General features: G+C 41.5%; 1 protein-coding gene across 1 annotated transcript in view; it reads left to right on the top strand.

Annotated features, from left to right (window-relative positions):
- LOC128685469 (uncharacterized) overlaps positions 1 to 27,500 on the top strand; it is a 257,978-nt gene that overhangs the window by 142,029 nt on the left and 88,449 nt on the right. Inside the window, exon 3 of the mRNA XM_053772019.2 lies at positions 6,999 to 8,442. Coding sequence (XP_053627994.2) covers positions 6,999 to 8,442 — 1,444 coding nt within the window. The remainder of the gene's footprint in view (positions 1 to 6,998; positions 8,443 to 27,500) is intronic.

Here is a 27,500-nt window from a genome sequence, read left to right as displayed (position 1 = left end):
TACCACCAGTACTACTACTACCACCAGTACTACTGCTACCACCACCACTACTTCCACCACTATTACTACTACTACCACCACCACTACTACTTCTGCTACTACTACTTCCACCACCACTACTACCACTACTACTACTACTACCACCACCACTACTACTCGTGTGCAACATCTGGATATCTTTATTGTAGACGTTTCGCCATCCAGTGGCCTTATCAATACAGATTCTAGGACATAATAGGAAGACAGTAGAACTATATACAAAAGATGAGGTAATCAGTCCCTCAGCCTTGGAGTTAGTGTTCACAGCTTCGTGGTGGAGGAGAATCTGGAGCAAAGGCAAGAAGAATGGCGGTTATATAGGCGTCAGTGGATAGGGACGGGCAGCAGACGATGGCATAGTCACTGGTAGGCGGGATTCCCCAGTGGAAGTAGGTCCTACCCAAAGAGATGGGTTAGTTGCAGCAGCCGTGAAGGTTTTGTAGATGTCCTCTGAACCAAGATTCCATGATGTTGCAGTGTCTGACAAGTTTTGCAAGAAAGGTATAAAATACCGATGGCGAAACGTCTACAATAAAGATATCCAGATGTTGCACATGTCTTAACTTTCATATTGTCGGTATTTTATACCGACAATATGAATCATCTGGTCTGTATTTCTCAGGGGCTCCATCTGTGCCCCTCGTTTCTTTCCTCAAAGTTTGCCAGAGAGTTAACACCCTTGGACTTTTCTTCTCTCAGAGAAGAACAGTACAATGTGCCTTTTACATTTCAGGAACTGGAGGCAACACACTCAGCTTGCCGATCATCGGCAGCTGGGCCCGACGACATTCATATTCATATGCTACAACATTTATATCAGTCAGCCCTTACAGTCCTATTATGCCTTTTCAATCTTATTTGGTCACAGGGAGTTTTTCCACAGCTGTGGAAATCTGCCATTGTTCTCCCTTTCCGCAAACCGGGTACTACAGGACATGAAACCTCCCACTGTCGTCCCATTGCTCTTACCAGTGCAGTCTTCAAAGTGATGGAACGCCTGGTAGATAAACGTTTAGTGTGGTATTTATAGACACACAGTCTCTCCACTCGTCAATGTGGCTTTTGTAAGGGCCGTTCTACCATAGACCCCTTACTACGCATGGATACGTATGTTCGTAATGCCTTTGCGAATAACCACTCAGTTATTGCCATATTTTTTGACATTGAGAAGGCATATGACACAACTTGGAGATATAATATTTTGGCCCAAGCCCACTCCTTAGGACTTCGAGGCAATCTACCATCCTTCCTTAAGAACTGTTTAACTGACAGACATTTCCGTGTTCGGGTTAATAATGTGCTCTCCCCGGACTTTATCCAAGCTGAAGGTGTCCCCCAGGGATGTGTTCTGAGCACAACACTTTTTCTCCTTGCTATAAATGATTTGGCCTCTAGTCTTCCATCCAATATTTGGTCATCACTCTATGTTGATGACTTCACTATTGCATGTGCAGGCGCTGACTGTCACCTCATTACAGTTTCTCTCCAACATGCAGTCGACCGTGTTTCCATTTGGGCCACCACACATGGGTTTAAATTTTCCAGTACCAAAACTCTCCAAATTACTTTCACTAGATGCACTGTCATCTCCGATCATCCTTTGTACCTCTATGGCTCCAGTATCCCTGAACGTGATAGTCAGGTTTCTAGGCCTCCTCTTTGACCGTAGGTTATCCTGGAAACCTAACATTACCTCTCTGAAGGCAACTTGTCAAAGCCGGCTGAACCTTCTTAAAACCCTTGCTCATCTTTCATGGGGAGCTGATCGTCGAACTCTCCTTCGCCTACATTCCGCCCTCATTTTATCGAAACTTGATTATGGTGACCAGATCTATTCAGCGGCCTCTCCTGCTACTCTCTAGCCTTAACCCCATTCATCACCAAGGATTACGTTTATGCCTTGGTGCTTTTCTCTCTTTCCCTGTTGAGAGCCTCTATGCAGAAGCAAACGTTCCATCCTTATCCAATCGCCGTGATGCCCATTGCCTTCGCTACTATGTACATTCTCATGATCTCTGCAATCCTTCCATTTATAGAATGGTCACCGATATTAGTAGACATTCTTTATTTGCTCGCTGCCCCTGTTTGCTCCGTCCCTTCTCCCTTCACCTTCATTCGCTCTTATCTTCTCTTCAATTACCACCTTTCTATGTTCATGCAGCATCTCACTTTTCCCTACCCCACTGGGAAGTTCCAGCTGTTCGAGTCTGTTCTTTCTCACTCCCTTTCTCGAAAGCCCAACTGTCTACGGTAGCTTCCCGCTCTTTTTCTTGACTACTTCCACTCTCATTTTCGTGCCATTGCAGTGTACACAGGTGGCTCTAAGTCTTCTGACGGCGTAGGATTCACAGCAGTGTTTCCGGACAGCATTGTACGAGGGCATTTACTGTCTTCGGCTAGTATCTTTACTGCTGAATTGTATGCCATTCTTGCAGCACTTATCCGTATTGCATCTATGCCTGTGTCATCATTTGTGGTTGTCTCAGAATCCCTTAGTGTTTTACAGGCTATACAGAAATTTGATACACCTCACCCCTTAGTCCTCCGTATCCAACTTTGGCTATGCCGCATCTCTTCCAAGCATAAAGATATTGTTTTTTGTTGGGTCCCTGGTCATGTTGACATACAGGGCAATGAACAGGCAGACACTGCTGCGCGGTCAGCAGTACATGACCTACCAGTTTCATATAGAGGTGTTCCATTTACGGACTATTTTGCTGCAATAGCTACCCACCTTGACACCCGTTGGCAACAACGTTGGTCTACTCTGCTCGGTAACAAACTTCAATCTATTAAACCGAGTATAGGTTACTGGCCGTCTTCTTGTCGCCAATGTCGATGATGGGAGACGACTATCTCCCGTCTTCGCATTAGCCATACTCGTCTTATTCTTGGTTATCTCATGGAGAGGCGCCCTGCTCCTGTGTGAGAATTGTCAGGTTCCATTATCGGTTAGCCACATTCAATTAGACTGCCCACTTCATCAACGAGCACGCAGAATGTACCTCCAACGTGGTCTTCGCTCCGCTGCTCTCTTTACCTTCCCTTCTCGCTGATGGACCCACCGTTCATCCGGACTCTCTCATTGACTTTTTGACAACAACTGACTGACTTCACAAACTCTGATGATACCTTCAGCCCTTTCTACCTCAATCTCTTGCTGCCCTCTACCCTCGCACTATCCCCTGCCCCGCTGTTCTCTGTAACCTACTGATCATCCCTCCCCCTTCTGCCGCCCAATACCCTCGCTTCCTTCCCTACCCCGCAGCGCTGTATAGCCCATGTGGCTTAGCGCTTCTTTTTTATTACAATAATAATAATAGTGACATGATCCTCAGAAAAATAGAGAAATTAAAGCCTAACAAATCCCCCAGGCTCATTTGAATTGTTTGCAAGGGCTTTAAAGGAATGTAAAGAGGAACTTCGTAAACCTTTGGCCAAACTTTTCAATATATCACTACGAACTGGCATAGTGCCAGACAAGTGGAAAATGGCAAATGTAATACCTATTTACAAAGCAGGTGTCAGGCCCTTAGCTTCGAACTATAGACCAATAAGCCTAACCTCCATAGTGGGAAAATTTATGGTATGAATAATTGCCGAAGCAGTTCATAGCCATCTTGAAAGGCATTAATTAATGAATCTCAACACGGTTTTACAAAGGTGCGTTCCTGTCTTAGGAATTTACTAACACTTTTTATTAAGGTATTTGAGGAGGTAGATCATGGTATTCAATATAATATTGTGTATATGGACTTCCGTAAGGTTTTCGATAGAGTTCCACATCAGAGGCTAATGAGGAAACTTAAGGCGCACGGAATAGGTAGAGATTTTTTTTCCTGGGTAGTGGCACGGCTGACTAATAGGCAGCAGAAAGTCTGCATAAATGGCGAGAAATCAGAATGGGGGAATGTCACAAGCGGTGTTCCACAAGGGTCAGTGTTGGGCCCTTTTGTTGTTCACAACTTACATAAACGACATAGATGAGAGAATAAATAGCGATATAAGCAAATTTGCTGATGGCACCAAAATAGGTCGTCTAATTCATTCTAATGAGGACATTAGAGCACTGGTCAGAGAAGTGGCAGATGCAGTTTAATACAGACAAATGCCAAGTTCTAAATGTTGGACAGGAAAATAACCATGCCACATATAAACTAAATGTAGATCTTAATATTACGGATTGTGAAAAGGATTTAGGAGTTCTGGTTAGCAGTAATCTGAAACCAAGACAACAGTGCATAAGTGTTCGCAATAAAGCTAACAGAACCCTTGGTTTCATATCTAGAAGTTTAAATAATAGAAGTCCTCTGGTTGTTCAACTCTGTATGTCTTTGGTTAGGCCTCATTTAGATTATGCTGCATAGTTCTGGTCACTGTATTATAGTGCATTTATATATGCACTAGAAAGCATACAAAGGAGAATGACAAAGTTGATCCCATGTATCAGAAATCTTCCTATGAGGATAGACAGAGGGCCCTGAATCTACACTCTCTAGAAAGGCATAGAATAACTGGGGATATGATTGAAGTGTATAAATGGAAAAACAGGAATAAATAAAGGGGATGTAAATAGCTCACTAAAAATATCTAGCCTAGAGAGGACTTGCAGCAATGGCTTTAAGTTGGAAAAAAATAAGATCCAGAAAGGATATAGGAAAGCACTGGTATGGTATTAGAGTTGTAGATGAGTGGAACAAACTCCCGAGTACAGTTATAAACGCAGAAACGTTGTGTAGTTTTAAAAATAGGTTTGATCAATACATGAGTGAGTGTGGGTGAGTGTGATTTGGACCTGACTAGCTTGTGCTACTAGATCAGATGTCGTGCTTCTTCCTTAAGTGAATGTGACCTAAGCTAACTTGTTAGGGCATTGGCTTAAGCCGGTAACAGACTTTGACCTGCCTTCCATGGGCCAGTAGGCATGATGCAGTGTTCCTTCTTTCTTATGTTCTTATGTACTTATCACTTCAATAAAACTGTAAATTTGGCCTAATGCCTCCCATTAGTAACACGAGCCTTGTTCAGATCAAACGAGTCATTCGCCACTTAATGGACACTATCCTGGCTCAAAGATGCATCAGTCATTAAATACTGAAGTTCTTCTCAAGAAATACACTAAAATTTCTTTCACTTAACACTGTATATAAAATGCTTAAATCTGCACCACACATTTGAATTTAATTTTCCATCGTCAGATTATGAAGCGCCTTTTTTGAACGTTTAGCGCTACGCCAGAGTTTTAGAAGTTATCTTAGCCATTCCAGTTTCAAGTGATGTCTCTGGATCATAGATATGTAAGCAACTGATGTCTTTGACTCAGAGATATGAACGACTGATGCCTCTGGTTCACAGATGTCTCCACCTTCTTCTAGTTCTTCATAAATATATTTTTATACCAAATAAAATATGCATCTCTTACTTCATTTCTTTTTGCTCTCATTATTTTCTGCCACCATTATTCTGTAGTATTCTCATCACTATCGGCTATGACAATAACCCTCTACTCTCCACATTACTGTTATCCTCCTATTCTCCTATCCTCATTATTCTATGTTACAGTCATGACTTGCCACCCTCATGACACAATCCTCATTACTCTCTGCCATCATTATTCTCGGCTGTTCCTATTACACCCCTCAGGGAAAGTTCCTTGACGCGGGGGAGGGGCTGTTGATCTAGGGAATCGGATCTGTGCTCCAGTTCCCTGAATTGAGCCTGAATACCTTCCATCCCCTCTCCAACAGGAGCTGTATAATCCCTATGCGTTTAGCGGTCCCCGAGATTATAATAATGTTCCTAATTGACTCACGAAATCGTAATGACACGATTGCAAACAAACCATACCACGGGCGGGGATAGAACCCGCGATCAGAGAGTCTCAAAACTCCAGACCGTCGCGTTAGCCACTAACGCGACTGTCTGGAGTTTCGAGACTCTCTGATCGTGGGTTCTATCCCTACCCGTGGTATGGAATGTTCCTATTAATCTCTATTCTGCTCAGTGTTGTCTACTATCCTCATTGCTGTCATCATCATTTGATGCAGTCATTTCTCTCATTATTGTCTTCATTTCCCTTTGTGCAAGAAAGTTTAGACACGTGTGCAACATCTGGGTATCTTTATTGTAGACGTTTTGCCATCGGCTTTATCAATACAGATTCTAGGACATAAATAGAAGACAGTAGAACTATATACAAAAGATTAGGTAATCAGTCCCTGAGCCTTGGAGTCAGTGTTTACAGCATCGTGGTGGAGGAGAATCTGGAGCAAAGGAAAGAAGACTGGCGGTTATATAGGCGTCAGTGGATAAAGACGTGTAGCAGACGAGGGCATAGTCACTGGTAGGCGGGATTCCCCAGTGGAAGTAGGTCCTACCCAAAGGGATGGGTTAGTTGTAGCAACCGGTATTTTATACCTTTCTTGCACAACTTGTCAGACACTGCAACATCATGGAATCTTGGTTCAGAGGACATCTACAAGACCTTCTTCACGGCTGCTGCAACTAACCCATCTCTTTGGGTAGGACCTACTTCCACTGGGGAATTCCACCTACCAGTGACTATGCCCTCGTCTGTTACACGTCCTTACCCACTGACGCCTATATAACCGCCAGTCTTCTTGCCTTTACTCCAGATTCTCCACTACGATGCTGTGAACACTAACTCCAAGGATGAGGGACTGACTACCTCATCTTTTGTATATAATTCTACTGTCTTCTATTTATGTCCTAGAATATGTATTGATAAAGCCACTGGATGGCGAAACGTCTACAATGAAGATATCCAGATGTTGCGCATGTGTCTAAACTTTTTATACTCTTTACTTTCTACAGTTCTGTTATCCTCATTACTCTCTCCAAATCTTGTTACTGTTCCTTTCTTGTCCTCTGCAACTCTCATATCCCTTTGCTATGCTGCTAGCTATGATTAATTCTTATTTGTTGGTTTAACCTTGCAGGCGCTGGACCGAGACCCTCCTCTGGGCCGTGGAATATGGAAGTTGAAGGTGCAGGTGCGGGATGGACAAAGAGTATCCCCTTCCCTTGCAGCTGCTTCCAGGGCCTCCAGGAGCTCCAGAGTACCACATAAGCAACGTCTATACATCAAAGGCACCAGGGCCTCCGGAAGCACCAGAGAACCTCATAGCCAACGCCGGCATCGCCATGGCTCCAGGGCACTGCGTGATGTCACACTGAGGAGAAAAGACACTGATGGGGAAGAAAATATTAGCATAATTATAAAGTCAGACTTTAAAGAAGAGAAACAAGGCACTGCCTCTTGCGCTAAGGACAATCCGATGTTTTGGATACGCGACAAAGATGGGCAACACGTGAGAAAGGGCAAGACGAATCCTGAAGAGAGACTGAAGAAAATTTTGACCAAGTCAGAGCTTACAAGGAGTAGAAGTGCCTTATTTATTAAGGAACAGAGAAGTGCAGCAAAGAGGAAAAGAAACATACGAGAAAATTGCCACAGACATACCGGTAAAACAACAGCAGAAGACAAGAAATGCAAGACTCGCGAACGAAGACAAGCTGGTGGGGGTAAGAGGAGGAGACAAGATCTGCTGACAGTAACTTCAGCATCGGCTTACGAACCTCAGATCGACAACAGTAATTTCAGCCTAAAGTTTATTTCTGTAATGAAAAACCACATTGAGAAATCTAGGCTCACCAGTTTGTCTACCGAACCATATTTTAGTGAAATGATGAACATGGAAAACAGTTTCGGCATTCCACAGCACTTGAAACTAAAATACCTAACCAAAGGAAAATCGCAACCAACTAGCATTCCACTTAAACTTATGAAATTAAAAAATCATGGTGATAGAAAGTCATCCACGTCTGTGACAAATATTTTTTGCCGTTACATGAATGAAACTTTGCAATATGGCGTAAAGCCTTCATTGCAGGAAAGAGAGAATTCTTTTAGGTTGTATGATGCTTCGCAGAGTCTACATCCATCTGCATACACTGAAGACTACAAATCGCGACTGGAACACCAACTAGACCTGCACCTGCTGGATGCTTCTAATAGCAAGCAAAACTTGCCAAGAGACCAAGGTAATGTAGGGACCACGGGAGGAAAGAGGGAAGCTGAGTGCTTTCAAGGAACAATCCATAAACGTGAAGTACATCAGATGCCTTTGAGAAAGCTTGAGAAACATTACGTCAAAAGACTAAGAACAAATGGCGAAGGTTGTGAGGATTATGGTGGAATTTTCTCAACGAGTTCTAAAGAGACTTATGAAAAGGATCCTCTGAATCTGCAGGATATGAGACGGGATCAAGTACATGTGGCAGAAACGGTGGTGACAGTGTTAGTAAAGGACATCAACGACAATGCTCCTGTATTCCCCAACACCACCATGTATGGCGAGGTGCAGGAGAACGGACCAATCGGTGAGTTTTTTTACTCCTATTCTGAAGTTCGCAGAGTTTATAATTCTTTCACACTGGTGAACCGTTGATTCATGGTTTATTCTGTTTTCCAAAGCTGCTTTTAGAACTATTATAGCGTTGCTGTGGTGTCTTCTTTCAATAAGCTTTTGTACCTAGTGAGTAGGCCTCCCATGGCTCGGCAGGTAGCGCATTCAACTTGTATATTGAGTGCCTGTGGTTCGATCCCTTATGTACTGTAATTTTAAAATATGTCAACACGGTAGACTAGAACATTTGAAAATAGGAGTTTCTCTTTCTAGTTTGACTGAGCGTAATCTAGAGAGTTAAGAGACTGTAGGAAATCATCAATATTCTGATCCATCGGCTACAGAGAACATCAGTAACAATCTTGAATTACTTGGTCTTACCAGGGAGAATATATTTTGGAAAACTAATCTCATAAAAATCCATATAAAGGATGCTTAACACAGGAGAAACCGGGTTTACATACCCGTTCCCTATTTCTGACCATTAAAATGCAGTCTCTCTTCAATGCTCTGTGACAAATCTGGTACAGGAACTTTGGTAAACAAGTCTATAACATCACAACTCTCATGTATAATCACGAAACACGTTAGATTTTGGAGTCCACACTGTTCTTAATGTGGAAATCCAACACTTTACCAATAAGATTACAAGTTTAACTAGCTATGTTGACATTGTATGCAGCTGTTGGAAATAAACTTGTATCAGGACGTGCAGGGTTCCCTGGCTTCCCTATCTTGATCACTCCAAATAGATAAGTAAAAAAAATTGTTAGTAGGTCTGGCTGATAATTGTTTTTTTTTTTTTTTGATCATCAGTTCCCTTCAAAAGCACTTTTATAAGTTTGTTATTATTAACATGATCAAGAGGACTTTTGGTGAGTGGCTCATAGGTCTCGCTGTCACTAAATAATTCATTGTCAAAGTAATCTGTCTTGACACAATAGCCGTTACATTTCACTGGTCTGCGTTCATCGGATGGGCATTTCGATCATTTCTGAATTCTTTGTTTTGCTATGGTGAAACTTTGTGGAGCAATTAGGAATCACCAGGATGAAACAAGTCACCATTGCATTGCAGATATTCAGAGTGGATGCTAACTATTCATAGTTAGCAGGTTGACAACGCATAAGATCCTTTTATAGACCTAGTGACTACTAAATTTGTTTTGCTTTTGCACTTGACATTAATTTAGGGAGGCTGGCTAGTAAGCTTTCTGTCACGTTTCCTATTTTTAAATTTAGTGTTGTCTCGCAAATATGAGTGGCTGCTTGGTGCGGGTGAGAGTGGATCACCCTGTAGCTGCCTTTCAGAGAAACGATATGAAGCCACTCGTACCGTCATGCTTCTTCGGAAAATTTAAATTCCACTGGATCGTTCCTGACGAAGTACTGAGGGCAGTGTGAAAGACCCTGAGATACTATTTTTCATCGTCAGTGCGGCTTATTTTGCAATTATTAATCCCTCGTTTGTGACTGTCTTGCACTTTTGTGTTTGTATGTGTGAGTATCTGTACAGATTTATGCATATGTTTCCTTATCCGTATGTATGTGTGCATAAGTATGTACTCTTCGTATGTAAACATATGAGTATGTATATACGCACAAATATATGCTTGTGCATTTATATGCTTGTTCCTACATGTAATATATAATACAGGTAGGTAGGTGGTCAGTGAAACAGCTTGTATTCTACCCAGGCATTAAAAATTTAACTTGTGTAATGTATCTTAAACTCTTACCAAATTTTATTAATTGAATATGAATCCAATTTGTATAATCCGAAAGCAATATTCATATTATTTTCAACATTATTTTGTACGAGACTTGATTCTGTTATATTCCTCTAGACCACGGACTTGCTAGATACAACTTTCTCAGCTTATTGAATGGTTAAAATCTCTCACATTAATAAACAGAGCATTAGAATCTTGTCCACTTCTATTGCTATATATATGTTGTTTTAATCTTAGTTCAAGACTTTATCCAATTTGACCGTAATAAACTTTATCACATATTTTACAAAGAATCTTGTAGACAGCCGTCAGCATTTTTGGGGAAACTTTTTATCAAAAGTTCTTTTTTACTGTATCAAGATTTTTAAATACGACTTTGATATTAAAATTCTTGAGTTTTCATGATTAGGGATAACCAACATATTTTTAGCTAATACGGCTGGTTATGAGGATAAAAAGGTTAGGTGACGAAAGATTGGATATCAGATTGGAGGAAGAGAGTATGGAGGAGGTGAATGTGTTCAGATATTTAGGAGTGGACGTGGGTCTATGAAAGATGAGGTGAATCATAGAATTGATGAGGGGAAAAGGGTGAGTGGTGCACGGAGGAGTCTGTGGAGACAAAGAACTTTGTCCTTGGAAGCAAAGAGGGGAATGCATGAGAGTATAGTTTTACCAACGCTCTTATATTGGTGTGAGACATGAGTGATGAATGTTGCAGCGAGGAGAAGGCTTGAGGCAGTGGAGATGTGATGTCTTAGGGCAATGTGTAGTGTGAATGTAATGCAGAGTATTCGTAGTTTGGAAGTTAGGAGGAGGTGTGGGATTGCCAAAACTGTTGTCCAGTGGGCTGAGGAAGGGTTGTTGAGGTGGTTCAGACTTGTAGTGAGAATGGAACGAAACAGGACGACTTTAAGAGTGTATAAATTTGTAGGGGAGGGAAGGCGGGGTAGGGGTTGGCCTAGGAAAGGTTGGAGGGAGGGGGTTAAGGAGGTTTTGTGTGCAAGGGGCTTGGACTTCCAGCAAGCATGCGTGAGCATATTTAATAGGAGTGAATGGAGAAAATGGTTTTTAATACTTGACGTGCTGTTGGAGTGTGAGCAAAGTAACATTTATGAAGGGATTCAGGGAAACCGGCAGGCTAGACTTGAGTCCTGTAGATGGGAAGTACAGTATCTACACTCTGAAGGAGGGGTGTTAATAAATCCCTTCAGGGGGCAAGGCAGACCAAAACACGAATTTGAAAGTGATATGAAGGGATAGAGCCGCTCGATGTAAGGTCACTGAGGCCATCTAAACGGAGTTGTAAAAGTTAAGTATCGAGCAATTGTAGATATGCGAACCCCGAGTAAACTCGGTCCTGCCCATTAAGGGTACAACAATTTAAAATGTTGCAAGGTTGCAATTGTTAAAAAAAAAATTTAAATTTATTATACAAGTAGACAATATAAAAAACATAAATGGAACTTGTTTCTGAACAATTTGTAAACATTAAAAAAATAGAAATAGGAACTACTTATCAACAATGACACATTGCAATGGGATACAACTTACAAATGAAATATTCCTGAGTTCCCTGAGAAAACAATCATTTCACATCACTAATTTCTCAAATGAAACTTTATGAAACAATTTTTCTCCTTCTTTATGCATAGATTTTCTTTCATATGGCACAGGAAAATGAGGATGTGACATGATTATTCTTTTTGCTGCATAACTTGCATGAAAGCAGCTTACCTAGGACTGGCCAGTGACCTAGCAGTTTATCCAGCCTCACACTGTCATCTGGCCTTGCTGCACGTTGGAACTGAAATCCAGATGGGTATTCCACGTTTGACAATTCCTCACTACTGTCAACCAAAGAAGTACTGGATGGAGTTAGTCTCATGCTGGTGCGGTTGCACTTTTGTCCTTTGGATCTTGCAGTGACAGAGATGTCAAGCCTGAATACCTTCAGTGGCTTGCATGGCTTTTTTAGTGACCGACAATCACGACAGTAAAGAAGCCATGCATTCACAACAGCAAGATCCAGAACATAAGCAAACAGCCGCATGTACCAACGTTTTGATTTCATTGGTGTTTTGTAACGATGCACCAACATGTTACTTTTGTCAATACCTCCCATGTGTGCATTGTAGTTCTTGATGATTCCTGGGCACTCAAAGTGGTCTTCTTTGATACCTTGTCACATCTTTCAATAAGACTCAGAAGATAAACTCCCACATCATTTGTCACTAGTCACAACTTTGTTGTCCTTCCATCTTACGAGAAGGATATCATCATTGCTTTTGACCTCAGAAGTGCCCCTGACCACATTGCTCTTTTCCATTTGTTTCACAGGCATCAGTTGTGGCTTACCACATCTATTATCATGTATTGTTTCAGTGTATCTGCAGTTATACTTCTCTCTCAGTACCTTGACCAAAGGTAGACTTGAAAAGAAATTATCAGCATAGACTGCTGATGTTTTTCTTTGGTCGAGAGATCCTGCAAGTACAAGAGCAATCTTGGAACTCATTGGGAGTTTACTTTCTTCATTTGGCAGCTTTATGTGATGGTTCTCAAAAGTTGGGTTACCTTGATACATGAGTATATCATGTATGATTCCATCTTCACTTGCACAACAGAAGAGTTTGAAACCCCACTTGTCTGGTTTGTTTTTGATGTATTGCCTTAGGTTTCCAGCTGTTTTACCCTTGAAAGCAACCATAACTTCAACAGACTGCTTGGGTGTAGCTGGAACTTTCAAGCAAGCTTTAGTTAGTGCATTGTAAAGAGGCCTTATTTTGTGGAATCTGTCATTACCCTTCTTTCGTGTGTTATCATTGAAATGAATCGTATGCCTCAGCAACCTAAACGTCTTTGATCCCATGACTTCTGCAACTTGAATTACCTTACTTGCACATCCCCAATAGTCCTCAATGGATGGCTGTACAGTGTAACCCATATACAATACCTATGAACCTAGTAATTTCCTCAGAATCTGTTTGAAAATTAGTATGTATGTTTTTTTGCTGGGCATACAAATTAGTTTGAAATGCAATGTTGTCTATCATGTCTTGAGTAAAAAAGTCTGTAAAATAATCATATGCAGACCTAACTTCAGTAGGCTTTGCATGTTCATATGCAGGCAAAGGGTCAGTCTGTATGTCCTCATTCTTCCACTGGGTGTCTCCTTGAGAAGCAAGATCATCTTGAAGCTCTTCTTCATCAGGGTACTCCTCCACAGTAATACATTTCTTCTTATTCAATTTCTGCTTTTTGGCTGGTGGCCTAGCTTCCTCCTCCTCATCTGTTGACACCTCTGCATCTGGTGGCAAGTATTCGTCATCAGTGTCCACCACTTCCAGGTCACCTGGCTCTTGATCTGAGTCACTATCGTCTCAAACACAGACAAATTTCGACTTATCCTTGGAGGACTCGCCATAGAACAATTTCTAATTGATCTGGAAGGACAATAAAAACGTTCTGTACACACCCAGATCATTACTGAATTCATATATACACTACCAAATTTTATGGAAATATTTATATACTGAAACTTGAAAACATCACCTAAACGGGCAGGACCGAGTGTACTCGGTCCTCTTTTGTTGCACTTTTTTCATTTGCATGGTGCACTCGTAATATGCTTCACAACGTCTTATATATATATATATATATATATATATATATATATATATATATATATATATATATATATATATATATATATATATATATATATATATAATCAAAATATAGCTAAACTAATCATTTATGCACTAGACACACAAATCAGTACTTACCGACATTGTAGAGGGTGAAATACTTGAGTATACAAGGAGCACTTGACGAAAACACGAGTCTGGGCGACGCCAAGCTAGAAGTGTTTACATTCTGCTCTCTCGACCAATGAGAAGCAAGGAGACGCCATCACCGCTTAGCTGCAGTGACTCAGGGAAGGGTTGATTGGTCAGAAATAAAGAATGGGAACCCAGGTATGCGGGGGGAATAGGAGGACATGCGCAAAAACCATGCTCTCAGGCCCGAGTACACTTAGGCCTGCCCGAATGTTGCGGTTTTATAACTGTAGTGTAAAGCACCCCTCTGGCAAGACAGTGATGGAGTGAATGATGAAAGTTTTTCCTTTTCGGGCCACCCTGCCTTGGTGGGAATCGGCCGATGTGTTTAATAATAATAATAATAATAATAATAATAATAATAATAATAATAATAAAAATGGCTAGTTGTCCCTTTAGCAATTTCAAAGATTTATAAATTAAGTTTCTAGTTGTAGTAGCAAGTCCATGATCGAGAGGAATATAATACAGTCAAGTCTCATAAGTAAATAGTTTTGAAAATAAAAGAACATAAGAAAAAAGGAACACTGCAGCAGGCCTACTGGCCCATGCGAGGCAGGTTCAAGTATCCTTCCGGCCTAAGCCAATGCCCCAACCTAGTCAGGCCAGGTCACATTCACTTAAGGAAGGAACATGGCAACTGACCTAGTAGCACAAGCTAGTCAGGTCCAACTCACACCCACCCACACCAACTCGTGCATTTATCTAACCTATTTTTAAAACTACACAACGTTTTAGCCACTATAACTGCACTCGGGAGTTTGTTTCACTCATCCACAACTCTATTACCAAACCAGTGCTTTCCTATATCCTTTGTGAATCTGAATTTTTCCAATTTAAAACCATTGCTGCGAGTCCTGTCTAAACTAGATATTTTCAGCACGCTATTTACATCCTCTTTATTTATTCCTGTCTTCCATTTATACACCTCATTCATATCCCCCCTAATTCTACGCCTTTCTAGAGAGTGCAGATTCAGGGCCCTCAGTCTATCCTCTTAGGGAAGATTTCTGATACATGGGATCAACTTTGTCATCATCCTCTGTACGTTTTACAGAGCATTTATATCCATTCTGTAATACGGTGACCAAAGCTGTGCAGCATAATCTAAATGAGGCCTAACCAAGGGTATATAGAGCTGAACAACTTGAGGACTCCTATTATTTATACTTCTAGATATGAAGCCAAGGATCCTGGTAGCTTTATTGCGAACATTTATGCACTGTTGTCTTGGTTTCAGATTACTGCTAACCAGGACTCCTAAATCTTTTTCGCAGTGCGAAATATTAAGATCTACATTATTTAGTTTATATGTGGCATGGTTATTTTCCTGTCCGACATTTAGAGCTTTGCATTTGTCTATATTATACTGCATCTGCCACTTCTCTGACCACTGCATCAGTCTATTCAAATCTTCCTGGAGTGCTCTAATGTCCTCGTCAGAATGAATTCGACGGCCTATTTTGGTGTCATCGGCAAACTTGCTTATGTCGCTCTTTATGCCCTCATCAATGTCGTTTATGTAGATTGTGAACAACAGGGGGCCCAACACTGACCCCTATGGAACACCGCTCGTGACGCTTCCCCACTCTGATTTAACCCCATTTATGCAAATTCTCTGCTGCCTATTTGTCAATCATGCCTCTGTCCAGGAAAAAATTTCTCCTCTTATTCCATGTGCCTTAATTTTCCTCAATAGTCTCTGATGTAGGACCCTGTCAAAAGCCTTACTGAAATCCATATACACAATATCATATTCATTATAATGATCTACCTCCTCAAATACCTTAGTAAAAAAAGTTAATAGATTTGTAAAGCAGGAACGCCCCTTTGTAAAACCATGTTGTTAGGTAAGACACATATGCAACAGTTAGGTATCTTTATTTCGAAACGTTTAGCCTACACAGTAGGCTTCTTCAGTCGAGTACAGAAAAGTTGATAGAAGTAGAAGAGACTTGAAGATGATGTAATCAGTCCATCACCCTTAAAGATTTGAGGTGGTCAGTCCCTCAGTCTGGAGAAGAGCATTGTCCCATAGTCTGCAACAATCATCTTCAAGTCTCTTCTGCTTCTATCAATTTTTCTGTACTCGACTGAAGAAGCCTACTGTGTAGGCGAAACGTTTCGAAATAAAGATACCTAACTGTTGCATATGTGTCTTACCTAACAACCTGTCGGTATTTTATACCATTTTAATGTTCAATTTGTAAAACCATGCTGAGATTCGTTGATTAATTTATGCTTTTCAAGGTGGCTACGAACTGTCTCGACAATTATTGATCCCATAAATTTTCCCACTATGTAGGTAAAGCTTATTAGTCTATAGTTCGGAGCTAAGGACCTGTCACCTGCTTTGAAAATAGGTATCACCTTAGCCATTTTCCATTTATCTGGCACCATGCCAGTTTGTAGTGATATGTTGAAAAGATTAGCCAAAGGTTTGCTTTTTACATTCCTTTAGAACCCTGTGGATTGGGGATTTGTTAGGTTTTAATTTATCTATTTGCCTATGGACCATGTCACTTGTGACCCTAATCGTGCAGTTTTTTTTATCGTCCTGTTCTACATAATTTATTGTTTCTGGAATATCGCTAGTATCTTCCTGTGTAAAAACTGAATGGAAGTATGTGTTAAAATTTCTACACATTTCCTTATCACTGTCTGTGAGCTGACCCAAGTAATTTTTGAGTGGGCCTATCTTGTCCCTGATCTTACTTCTGTTTACTTGAAAGAATCCTTTTCGGTTAGTCTTCGATTCTCTTGCAACTTTAACCTCATAATCTCTCTGCTTTTCTTATTCCCTTTTTTATTTCTCTCTTTAACTGAATATATTGATTTCTTAATTGCCCCTCTCCTCTTTTGATTTGCCTATATATGCCTCTCTTTTGACCAAGGATGTCAACTCTCCCATTTATTCTTACCATTGCTCAGGCATTACCATCATGGTGCCTAGAGACCATCATTTGTGATTTCTCAGGAGCAAATCTTATCTGCCATCAGCTTACTTATGCTCACATAGCTCTTAGTTGATAATTGATGTACTTTAGAGAAGCTGGCATTTCCCATCTTGAATGAGTAAATATCAGTGTACAGTCTTCTGCATATGCATGGGATTCTGGGATGACTCACGAAATCGTAATGACACGATTGCAAACAAACCATACCACGGGCGGGGATAGAACCCGCGATCAGAGAGTCTCAAAACTCCAGACCGTCGCGCTAGCCACTGGACCAGCTAGCCACAATAAGATTCATCCAACTAAGTATATTTCTACACCATTACGATTTCGTGAGCCATGTTAATGGCTTTGAGGGGACTTGAGCTAGAGTTCGTCACGGCCACGCTAGCTGGAGATTCGTCTGTAAAAACTTGCATTTGTGGTCACAGTGGTGCCTATGCTAACCTTCCTATGGTTTAGAAATATACCTAGTTGGACGAATCTTATTGTGGCTAGCTGGTCCAGTGGCTAACGCGACGGTCTTGAGTTTTGAGACTCTCTGATCGCGGGTTCTATGCCCGCCCGTGGTATGGTTTATTCTGGGATGAGTTGAAGCTCATAAGAACATAAGGAAGGAACGCCCTAGCAGGCCTACTGGCCCATGCGAGGCAGGTCCAAGTCACTTCCCGGCTTAAATCAATGACCCCACCTAGTCAGGTTAGGTCATATCCACTTAAAGAAGGAGCACGGCATCAGACTTGCTAGTACAAGCTAGTCAGGTCCAACTTAAACCCATGCACACCCACTCATGTATTTACTTAACCTATTTTTAAAACTACACAACGTTTTAGCTTCTATGACAGTGCTCGGGAGTTTGTTCCACTCATCCACAACCCTATTACTAAAGTGCTTTCCTATACCGTTACTGAATCTGAGTTTTTCCAACTTAAATCCATTACTTCGAGTGCTGTCTTGGCTAGATATTTTAGCACATTATTTATATTCTCTTTATTCCTGTTTTAAATTTATTCACCTTAATCATATTTCCCCTAATTCTACGCATTTCTAAAGAGTGCAGATTCAGGGCCCTCAGTCTATCCTCATAGGAAAGATTTCCGATACATGGGATCAACCTAAGGATTCCTAATATTTATGCTCCTTAATATGAAGTTCACTTTATCGTGAACAGTTTTGCACTATTGTCTTGTTTTAGATTACTGCTAGCCAGAACTCCCAAATCCTTTTCACAATCAGTAATATTAAGATCTACATTATTTAGTTTATATTTGGCATGGTAATTTTCTCGTCCAGTGTTTACAACTTTGCATTTGTCTATATTAAAATGCATCTACCACTTCTCCGATCACTGCAACAGTCTATTCAAATCTTCCTGGAGTGCTCTAATGTCCTCATAAGAATGAATTAGGCCACCTATTTTGGTGTCACCAGCAAACTTGCTTATGTCGCTATTTTTTTCCCTCATCAATGTCGTTTACATAAATTGTGAACAACAAAAGGCCCAACACTGACCCCTGTGGAACACCATTCATGATGCTCCCCCACTCTGATTTCTCCCCATTGATGCAAACTCTCTGCTGCCCATCTGTCAGTCACCCCTCTACCCAGGAAAAAATTCTCCTATTCCGTGTGCCTTAATTTTCCTCGATAACCTCTAATGTGGAACTGTCAGAAGCCTTACTGAAGTCCATATACACAACATCATATTCATTACCATGATCTACCTCCTCAAATACCTTGGTGAAAAAGTTAATAAATTAGTAATTCAGGAACGCCTCTTTGTAAGGCTTTGCTGAGATTCATTAATCAATTTATGCCTTTCAAGATGGCTACGAATTGCCTCGGCAATTATTGATTCTATAAATTTTCCCACTATGGAGGTTAGACTTATTGGTCTATAGTTCGAAGCTAAGGACCGGTCACCTGCCTTGTAAATAGGTATTACATTTGCCATTTTCCACTTATCTGGCACCATGCCAGTTTGTAGTGATATGTTGAAAAAGTTAGCTAAAGATTTGTTAAGCGCCTCTTCACATTTCATTAAAACCCTTGCAAACACTTCACCAGGGCAAGGTGATTTGTTAGGTTTTAATTTATCTATTTGCCTAAGGACCATGTCACAAATCGTGCATAATTTATTATCGTCCTGTTCTACATAATTTATTTCTGGAATTTTGCTAATATCTTCCTGCGTAAAAAATAAGAGGAAATACGAGTTAAAAAATCACACATTTCAGTGACCTGACCCGAGTTATTTTTGAGTAGGCCAATTTTGTCCCTAATCTTACTTCTATATACCTGAAAGAAACCTTTTGGGTTAGTCTTATAATCTCTTGCCACTTTAGCATCACAATCTCTTTTACCTTTTCTTATTCCCTTTTTCATTTCTCTCTTTAATTGAATATATTGATTTCTTAACTGCCTATCCCCTCTCTTGATATGCCTATATATGCCTCTCTTTTGAATAATGAGATGTTTATCCATTTGGGATGATTTTTGGTTGATCTAATTACTTGGAACGTAATTTATCTGGGCATCTAGAACTGTGCTCTGAAAAACGTCATATTGGCACCCAACACCACCTACCTGACCTATAGTCAGGTCATTTCAATTTAGCTTGCTTCTGTAATTTCTCAGGCCCATGAAATCGGCCAAGCAGAAGTCTGGGACAGTCTTGATTGCAATTATTTTGGTAATTCCATGATATATTGAAGCTGATTTGTGACCACTTTTCCCAGTTTCATTATTAACCTCAAGATTATTAATTAGTGATTCCTTGAAGGAGACATTCCATAACAATAGCCCAAGTATGTTTCCCTGTGGAACACTTGCCCCAATAGGATGTCTTGCTGACTACACTTAGAGATCTACCTTGAAGGTAATCACAGAGGAGACATAGTGTAGAGCCTGCAATTCCCATTGCTTGCAGTTTTACCAAGAGTCCCTAGTGCCATACTCGGTTGAAGCACCAGCAATGTCCCTCTTTCTCTTCCCCTCTTACCCCCTCTCTCCCCCCACCCACCTCCACACTCACACACATGGGGGTAAGAACCAGGAGTTATGAATGGACCCCTGCAATCACAATTACATGAGGACACACACACACACACACACACACACACACACACACACACACACACACACACACACACACACACACACACACACACACAGCATCCAGTGGGTGCAGACGTGGGGGCACAAGGCTCCGAGTACCTTAGTGTTTTTAAGGAGTGCAGTAACTGCTAGCAGTAATCAGTGGTAGTGACAACGTCAGTGAACAATCCTACAAGTGATAACTAAAGTTAGTAGTTAAAAAAAAAGTCGAGAGGAAGCCTGAAATCATTAATATTTCAAAAGTGCCAAATTGGTAGTGGCTAGTAGGCACCTGTTGCCACACAGATTCAAATATACAAAGATCAAAGCGAGTGTGGAAGCGGGTGTTCAAGAATTACCAGCGTTTGGATAACAAGTGAAATGTGGGGCACCATACAGTGAGAGGGAAAACGTTAATAAGCAAAAGGAGAAAGGAAAAATAAAACATATAATAAGGGAAAGTGGCAGAGTAGGCCTGCTGAAGCAGTGATGCCATTATTCAAAGTGAAGTGTATACTATCATAAGTGAAAAGTGAAATCACGTGAGGAACACAGGATGTATGAGCACATATGGTTATAAACATCATGGGTGAAGGATCTCCAAAATAATGATAGAAGGCCTATGTACGATGACTACGTCATCAGCATCTGGCAACCTGTCACCGCACCGCTGCCAGCGCAAGTATTGCTCACCTATTGTGGCTGCAAGTTGTCAGATTCTGGTCTCTGCATTACTGTTAGATACTGGTCACTCACTCCTGCAAGCTATTCCCAGAATTAGGGTAGAAATAGCATAGATAAGGTGAAGATAGTGTTGACGGGAGTGTGAGGTGTAGAGCAGACTAGTGAGGGGTAACATAGGGGTTACATAGTATTACTACCGGTAGTTATTAGCAGTATGAATACTTAGGAAACTAGGAAGTCCTTTCTCAATGTGAGCAAGGAATAGGATAATAACCAGCAGTAACTGATACTTAAATCCAGAAAGGGCAATAAGTGGAGAGAGTAGCATTACTGGGAAAGACAACTGGGACTAAATATGAGCCTACACGACAGAGAGGCATAACAGATCTTTCAACCACAACAACCCCTCCCCTACCCCCCCTAACCATCTCTCCCTCACACACACACACACACACACACACACACACACACACACACACACACACACACACACACACACACACACACAAGGGTAGACACTTATAGAAGCTTTAGACCCTAGTACCAGTTTCCGCCAAACACACGAACACACACACATACGCACACATATACATACACACCTCTACTAGGCGAATACACACACACACACCTGAAGGACCCCATTATCAAGTTGTCACTATACCCTCAGCCTTCTTTCCCCTCCCCTCCCCTTCTAATCCCATCACACACACACACACACACACCTCTCCCACTTCTAAGGGTCACTCATCCTTCTCCCCCCATCCCCCCTTAATCCCATCCCTCTCTCACACATGCACACACACATACACAAGCACACATACACAAGCACATATACACTTCCCTAACCACCTCCCCCTAGCCACCTACCCCTCCCCCAAACCATCTAACCCCTCCCCCAAACCATCTAACCCCCTCCCCCAAACCATCTAACCCCCTCCCCCAACCACCTCTCCCCCTCCAATAACCATCCTCCCCCTCCCCCATAACCATCCATCCCCACTCCCCCTAACTATCTATTCTCCTCCCCCTAACCATCTCTCCCCCTTCTGTGGTGCAATGGGGCAACCTAGAACTAGGATGAGAACAAAGGGCCCGAAGGACGAATCTGGGAGGGAGGACTGGGAGGCAGAGCTCAAAGAAAGGGAGGAAGACTGGGGAAGGAGGCTAGATGAGCTTGCAAGGAAGATGGAGGAGAGGTTAGCAGCAGAATGCAGAAGGTGGGAGCAATATGCCACAGTAGCAGAAGCCAAGATACCGAGATTAGAAGAGGAGCTGAGAAATCTGAAACAGCCTAGAGACAAAGATAATACAGAAGTAGCATCAGCAATGTTTACATCAGACACAGACAAATGGTCTGAAGGGAGCATGGAAGCTAAACTGTATGCAGAGGTCCTGTCAAACCCACATGGGGCCAAAACAAAGACAGGGAGCACACTAGGACAGAATGAGAGGTTGGAAGGCATTGAAGGAACTAGGACATGTGCAGGGACCTTACCAGACACTTGTGGGGGCCAGGAACAGGTGAGCGGGAAGGACAAACCAATGAGCATAGGGGCCACAACTAGGGAAGGGACTGAAGGAAGGAACACTCCACGGGAAGGAACTAAAACACCTCAGAGGATGCAGTGGGAGTCACAGTGGGAGGTGGAAAGGGAGAGATCAGTTTTTGTCCATGGGCTAGACGAAGCTGAAGGGGAAACTTATGATGAAAGAAAGCAGTAGGAGAAAAAAGTGATTGAAGGTATGAAGGTGATAGGCGAGGGAGACATGACCCAGGTGGCAAATTTTCGGAGAATTGGGTGGTTCACAAAGAAAAGGAATCGGCCTCTCAAAGTAATTTTCAAGGCAGAATCAACTCAAACCATGATCCTGCAGGAGAAAGCACGGCTGAGAGGCAAACAGGAGTTCATGAGCGTGTACCTCGACCGAGACAGAGCACAGGAGGAAAGGATGATACTGAAAGAGAGAGTGCAAAAACGAAATGAGGAATGGGAGGAAATGAAAAAGGAGAGCAGAATAACCCAGGAACAGGTGGAAGGACAAGCACACCCCACAGAAACACCTGCACAAGGGCTCCAGCCACGACACCCCCAAGGCGACTGAACAATCCAAACCATCACACACCGATCAATCTGTTTCCACCCCATGCACCACGAACCCTACCCCTACAGCAACTCCCTATGGGAGCTCTTCCTCCACCTTCACTGCAACCCCCCACAGGCCCCCACTAGGGCTCCTGCTCTCCCAACCCCAGTATTCCCCCAGGACCACAGTTGCAGTATTAGAACAGAAGTTGAAGGTTTGGTACACAAATGCGGATGGATTAACGAATAAATATGAGGAATGGCAAGAAAGAATCAATGAGAAGTCTCCAGACATCATAGCAGTTACAGAAACAAAACTCACGGAGACAACAGATGCAATCTTCCCACCAGGAAACCAGATCATGAGGAAAGATAGAAGGGGCAGAGGGGGAGGAGGGGTTGCTCTGCTCGTAAAAAACCGATGGAAATTCGAGAAAATGGGAGGCATAGACGAGACACGAGAAAGGGACTACATAGTAGGTACACTTCAGTCTGGGGAGCACAAGGTGGTCATTGCAGTGATGTATAATCCACCACAGAACTGCAGGAGGCCAAGAGAGAATTATAAAGAGAGCAACAGAGCAATGGTGGACACTTGCTGAGGTGGCAAGAAGAGCTCACTCCAGCAGAGCAAAGTTGCTGGTTATGGGGGATTTCAACCACAGGGAGATTGGGAAAACCTGGAGCCACATGGGGGTCCCGAAACATGGAGAGCCAAGAAGTTGGATGTGGTGCTGGAAAACCTCATGGGAAAGAGAATTGGTAGGAAAATCAGTAAACGAAATGAGGACTATGTGACTACAAAATGCAAGGAGGCAGAGGAGAGGTTTGTTCCCAAGGGCAACAGAAATAATGGGAAGACCAAAACGAACCCTTGGTTTACCCAAAGGTGTAGGGAGGCAAAAGCTAAGTGCACTAGAGAATGGAAAAAGTACAGAAGATAAAGGACCCAGGAGAATAGAGATATTAGTCGAATAGCCAGAAACGACTATGCACAGATAAGGAGGGAGGTGCAATGACAGTACAAAAACGACATAGCATCAGAAGTCAAGTCTGACCCAAGTCTGTTGTATAGCCACATCAAGAGGAAGACAACAGTCAAGGACCAGGTAATCAGGCTGAGGAAGGAAGGTGGGGAGCTCACAAGAAACGACCAAGAAGCATGTGAGGAGCTCAACATGAGATTTCAGGAAGTATTAAAAGTGGAGACAGAAGGGACTCCGGGAAGTCAATATGGGGGGAGGGGGGGGGTAAAGCAACATGGGATATACCAACAAGTGCTGGATGAAATACAACCGAAGAGGCGGTGAAGAAGCTGCTAAGTGACCTTGATAATTCAAAGGCGGTGGGATCGGACAGCATGTACTACAAGTTCATGTACTGCAAGTTCATGTACAAGTTCATGTACTACAAGTACATGTACTACAAGTACATGTACTACAAGTTCATGTACTGCAAGTTCATGTACTACAAGTACATGTACTACAAGTACATGTACTACAAGTTCATGTACTACAAGTTCATGTACTACAAGTTCATGTACTACAAGTTCATGTACTACAAGTTCATGTACTACAAGTTCATGTACTACAAGTTCATGTACTACAAGTTCATGTACTGCAAGTTCATGTACTGCAAGTTCATGTACTGCAAGTTCATGTACTACAAGTTCATGTACTGCAAGTTCATGTACTACAAGTTCATGTACTACAAGTTCATGTACTACAAGTTCCATGTACTACTAGTTCATATACTATAAGTTCATGTACTGCAAGTTCATGTACTGCAAGTTCATGTACTGCAAGTTCATGTACTGCAAGTTCATGTACTGCAAGTTCATGTACTGCAAGTTCATGTACTGCAAGTTCATGTACTACATGAACTTGTAGTACAAGTACATGAAGTACAAGTTCATGTACTACAAGTTCATGTACTGCAAGTTCATGTACTGCAAGTACATGTACTACAAGTACATGTAGTACAAGTTCATGTACTACAAGTTCATGTACTACATGAACTTGTAGTACAAGTACATGAAGTACAAGTTCATGTACTACAAGTTCATGTACTGCAAGTTAATATACTACAAGTTCATGTACTGCAAGTTCATGAACTTGTTCATGTACTACAAGTACATGTACTACAATTTCATGTACTGCAAGTACATGTACTGCAAGTTCATGTTCTACAAGTTCATGTACTGCAAGTTCATGTGCAAGTTCATGTACTACAATTACATATACTACAAGTACATGTACTACAAGTACATGTACTAAAAGTGTATGTACTACAAGTACATGTACTAAAAGTGTATGTACTACAAGTACATGTACTAAAAGTGTATGTACTAAAAGTACATGTACTGCAAGTACATGTACTACAAGTTCAAGTACTACAAGTTCATGTACTACAAGTTCATGTACTGCAAGTTTATGTAATACAAGTTCATGTACAAGTATATGTACTACAAGTACATGTAGTACAAGTTCATGTACTACAAGTACATGTAGTACACGTTCACGTACTACAAGTTCACATGCTACTAGTTGATGTACAAGTTCATGTACTACAAGTTCATGTAGTACAAGTTCATATACTACAAGTATATGTACTACAAGTATATGTAGTACAAGTTCATGTACTACAAGTTCATGTACAAGTACATTTACTACAAGTTCTTGTACTTCAAGTACATGTAGTACAAGTTCACATACTACAAGTTCATGTACTGCAAGTTCATGTACTACAAGTTCATGTACTACAAGTTCATGTACTACAAGTTCATGTACTACAAGTTCATGTACTACAAGTTCATGTACTACAAGTTCATGTACTACAAGTTCATGTACTACAAGTTCATGTACTACAAGTTCATGTACTACAAGTTCATGTACTACAAGTTCATGTACTACAAGTTCATGTACTACAAGTTCATGTACTACAAGTTCATGTACTACAAGTTCATGTACAACAAGTTCATGTACAACAAGTTCATGTACAACAAGAACATATACTGCAAGTTCATGTACTACAAGTTCATGTACAAGTTCATGTGCTACAAGTTCATTTACTGCAAGTTCATGTACTACAAGTCTCAGTAGTAGTACCAGTTCCTAGTAACCAGTTACCAGTAACCAGTGTACCAATAGATGACTCATTACCAACCATCTGTGTGAATCATTGACTGTATTCATATTGCTGCTGACCATAGCAGGATTTCAAACACCCTCACCCTGTAGACACTTGAGAGTCAGTCGAAGATAGGGAGCAGAGAGAGGCAGGTCGGCTGTTGGTGCTTTCCCATACTTTCCGTTATATTATACGTACTACCAGCCTACGTGAGTATTCTTGTCCCATCCACGTTATCGAAAACCCACTTGACAAATGGTGACAGCGGTGTGGGCGTGGATTTAAGGGTATTTCAGACGTTAGAAGACTGTTTGTGGGTTGCCGGCAGGTCAGAGGTGAACCGAGCCACCTCCAGCTAGCAGCTTACCCCATCCACGTTATCGAAAACCCACTTGACACAAGTTTATGTAATACAAGTTCATGTACTACAAGTTCATGTACTAGTACATGTACTGCAAGTTCATGTACAAGTTCATGTACTACAAGTTCATGTACTGCAAGTTCATGTACTGCAAGTTCATGTACTGCAAGTTCATGTACTGCAAGTTCATGTACTGCAAGTTCATGTACTGCAAGTTCATGTACTGCAAGTTCATGTACTGCAAGTTCATGTACTGCAAGTTCATGTACTGCAAGTTCATGTACTGCAAGTTCATGTACTGCAAGTTCATGTACTGCAAGTTCATGTACTGCAAGTTCATGTACTGCAAGTTCATGTACTGCAAGTTCATGTACTGCAAGTTCATGTACTGCAAGTTCATGTACTGCAAGTTCATGTACTGCAAGTTCATGTACTGCAAGTTCATGTACTGCAAGTTCATGTACTGCAAGTTCATGTACTGCAAGTTCATGTACTGCAAGTTCATGTACTGCAAGTTCATGTACTGCAAGTTCATGTACTGCAAGTTCATGTACTGCAAGTTCATGTACTGCAAGTTCATGTACTGCAAGTTCATGTACTGCAAGTTCATGTACTGCAAGTTCATGTACTGCAAGTTCATGTACTGCAAGTTCATGTACTGCAAGTTCATGTACTGCAAGTTCATGTACTGCAAGTTCATGTACTGCAAGTTCATGTACTGCAAGTTCATGTACTGCAAGTTCATGTACTGCAAGTTCATGTACTGCAAGTTCATGTACTGCAAGTTCATGTACTGCAAGTTCATGTACTGCAAGTTCATGTACTGCAAGTTCATGCAGTACAAGTTCATGCAGTACAAGTTCATGTACTGCAAGTTCATGTACTACAAGTTCATGTAGTACAAGTTCGTGTAGTACAAGTTCGTGTAGTACAAGTTCGTGTACTACAAGTACATGTACTGCAAGTTCATGTACTGCAAGTTCATGTACTACAAGTTCATGTACTGCAAGTACATGTAGTACAAGTTCAAGTTGTTAGTGGCACACACAGCATCTCCTTAGGGAGCAGAGATGCTGTGTGTGCCACTAACAACAATTTTCAAAACATCCATTGAAACTGGGCTACTACCTGAGGTATGGAAGATGGC

This window comes from Cherax quadricarinatus, chromosome 1, assembly GCF_038502225.1.
Source record: "Cherax quadricarinatus isolate ZL_2023a chromosome 1, ASM3850222v1, whole genome shotgun sequence".
NCBI lineage: Eukaryota > Metazoa > Arthropoda > Malacostraca > Decapoda > Parastacidae > Cherax > Cherax quadricarinatus.
The sequence above is the reverse complement of the archived record's forward strand: the minus strand, read 5'-3'. Positions and strand labels throughout refer to the sequence as shown.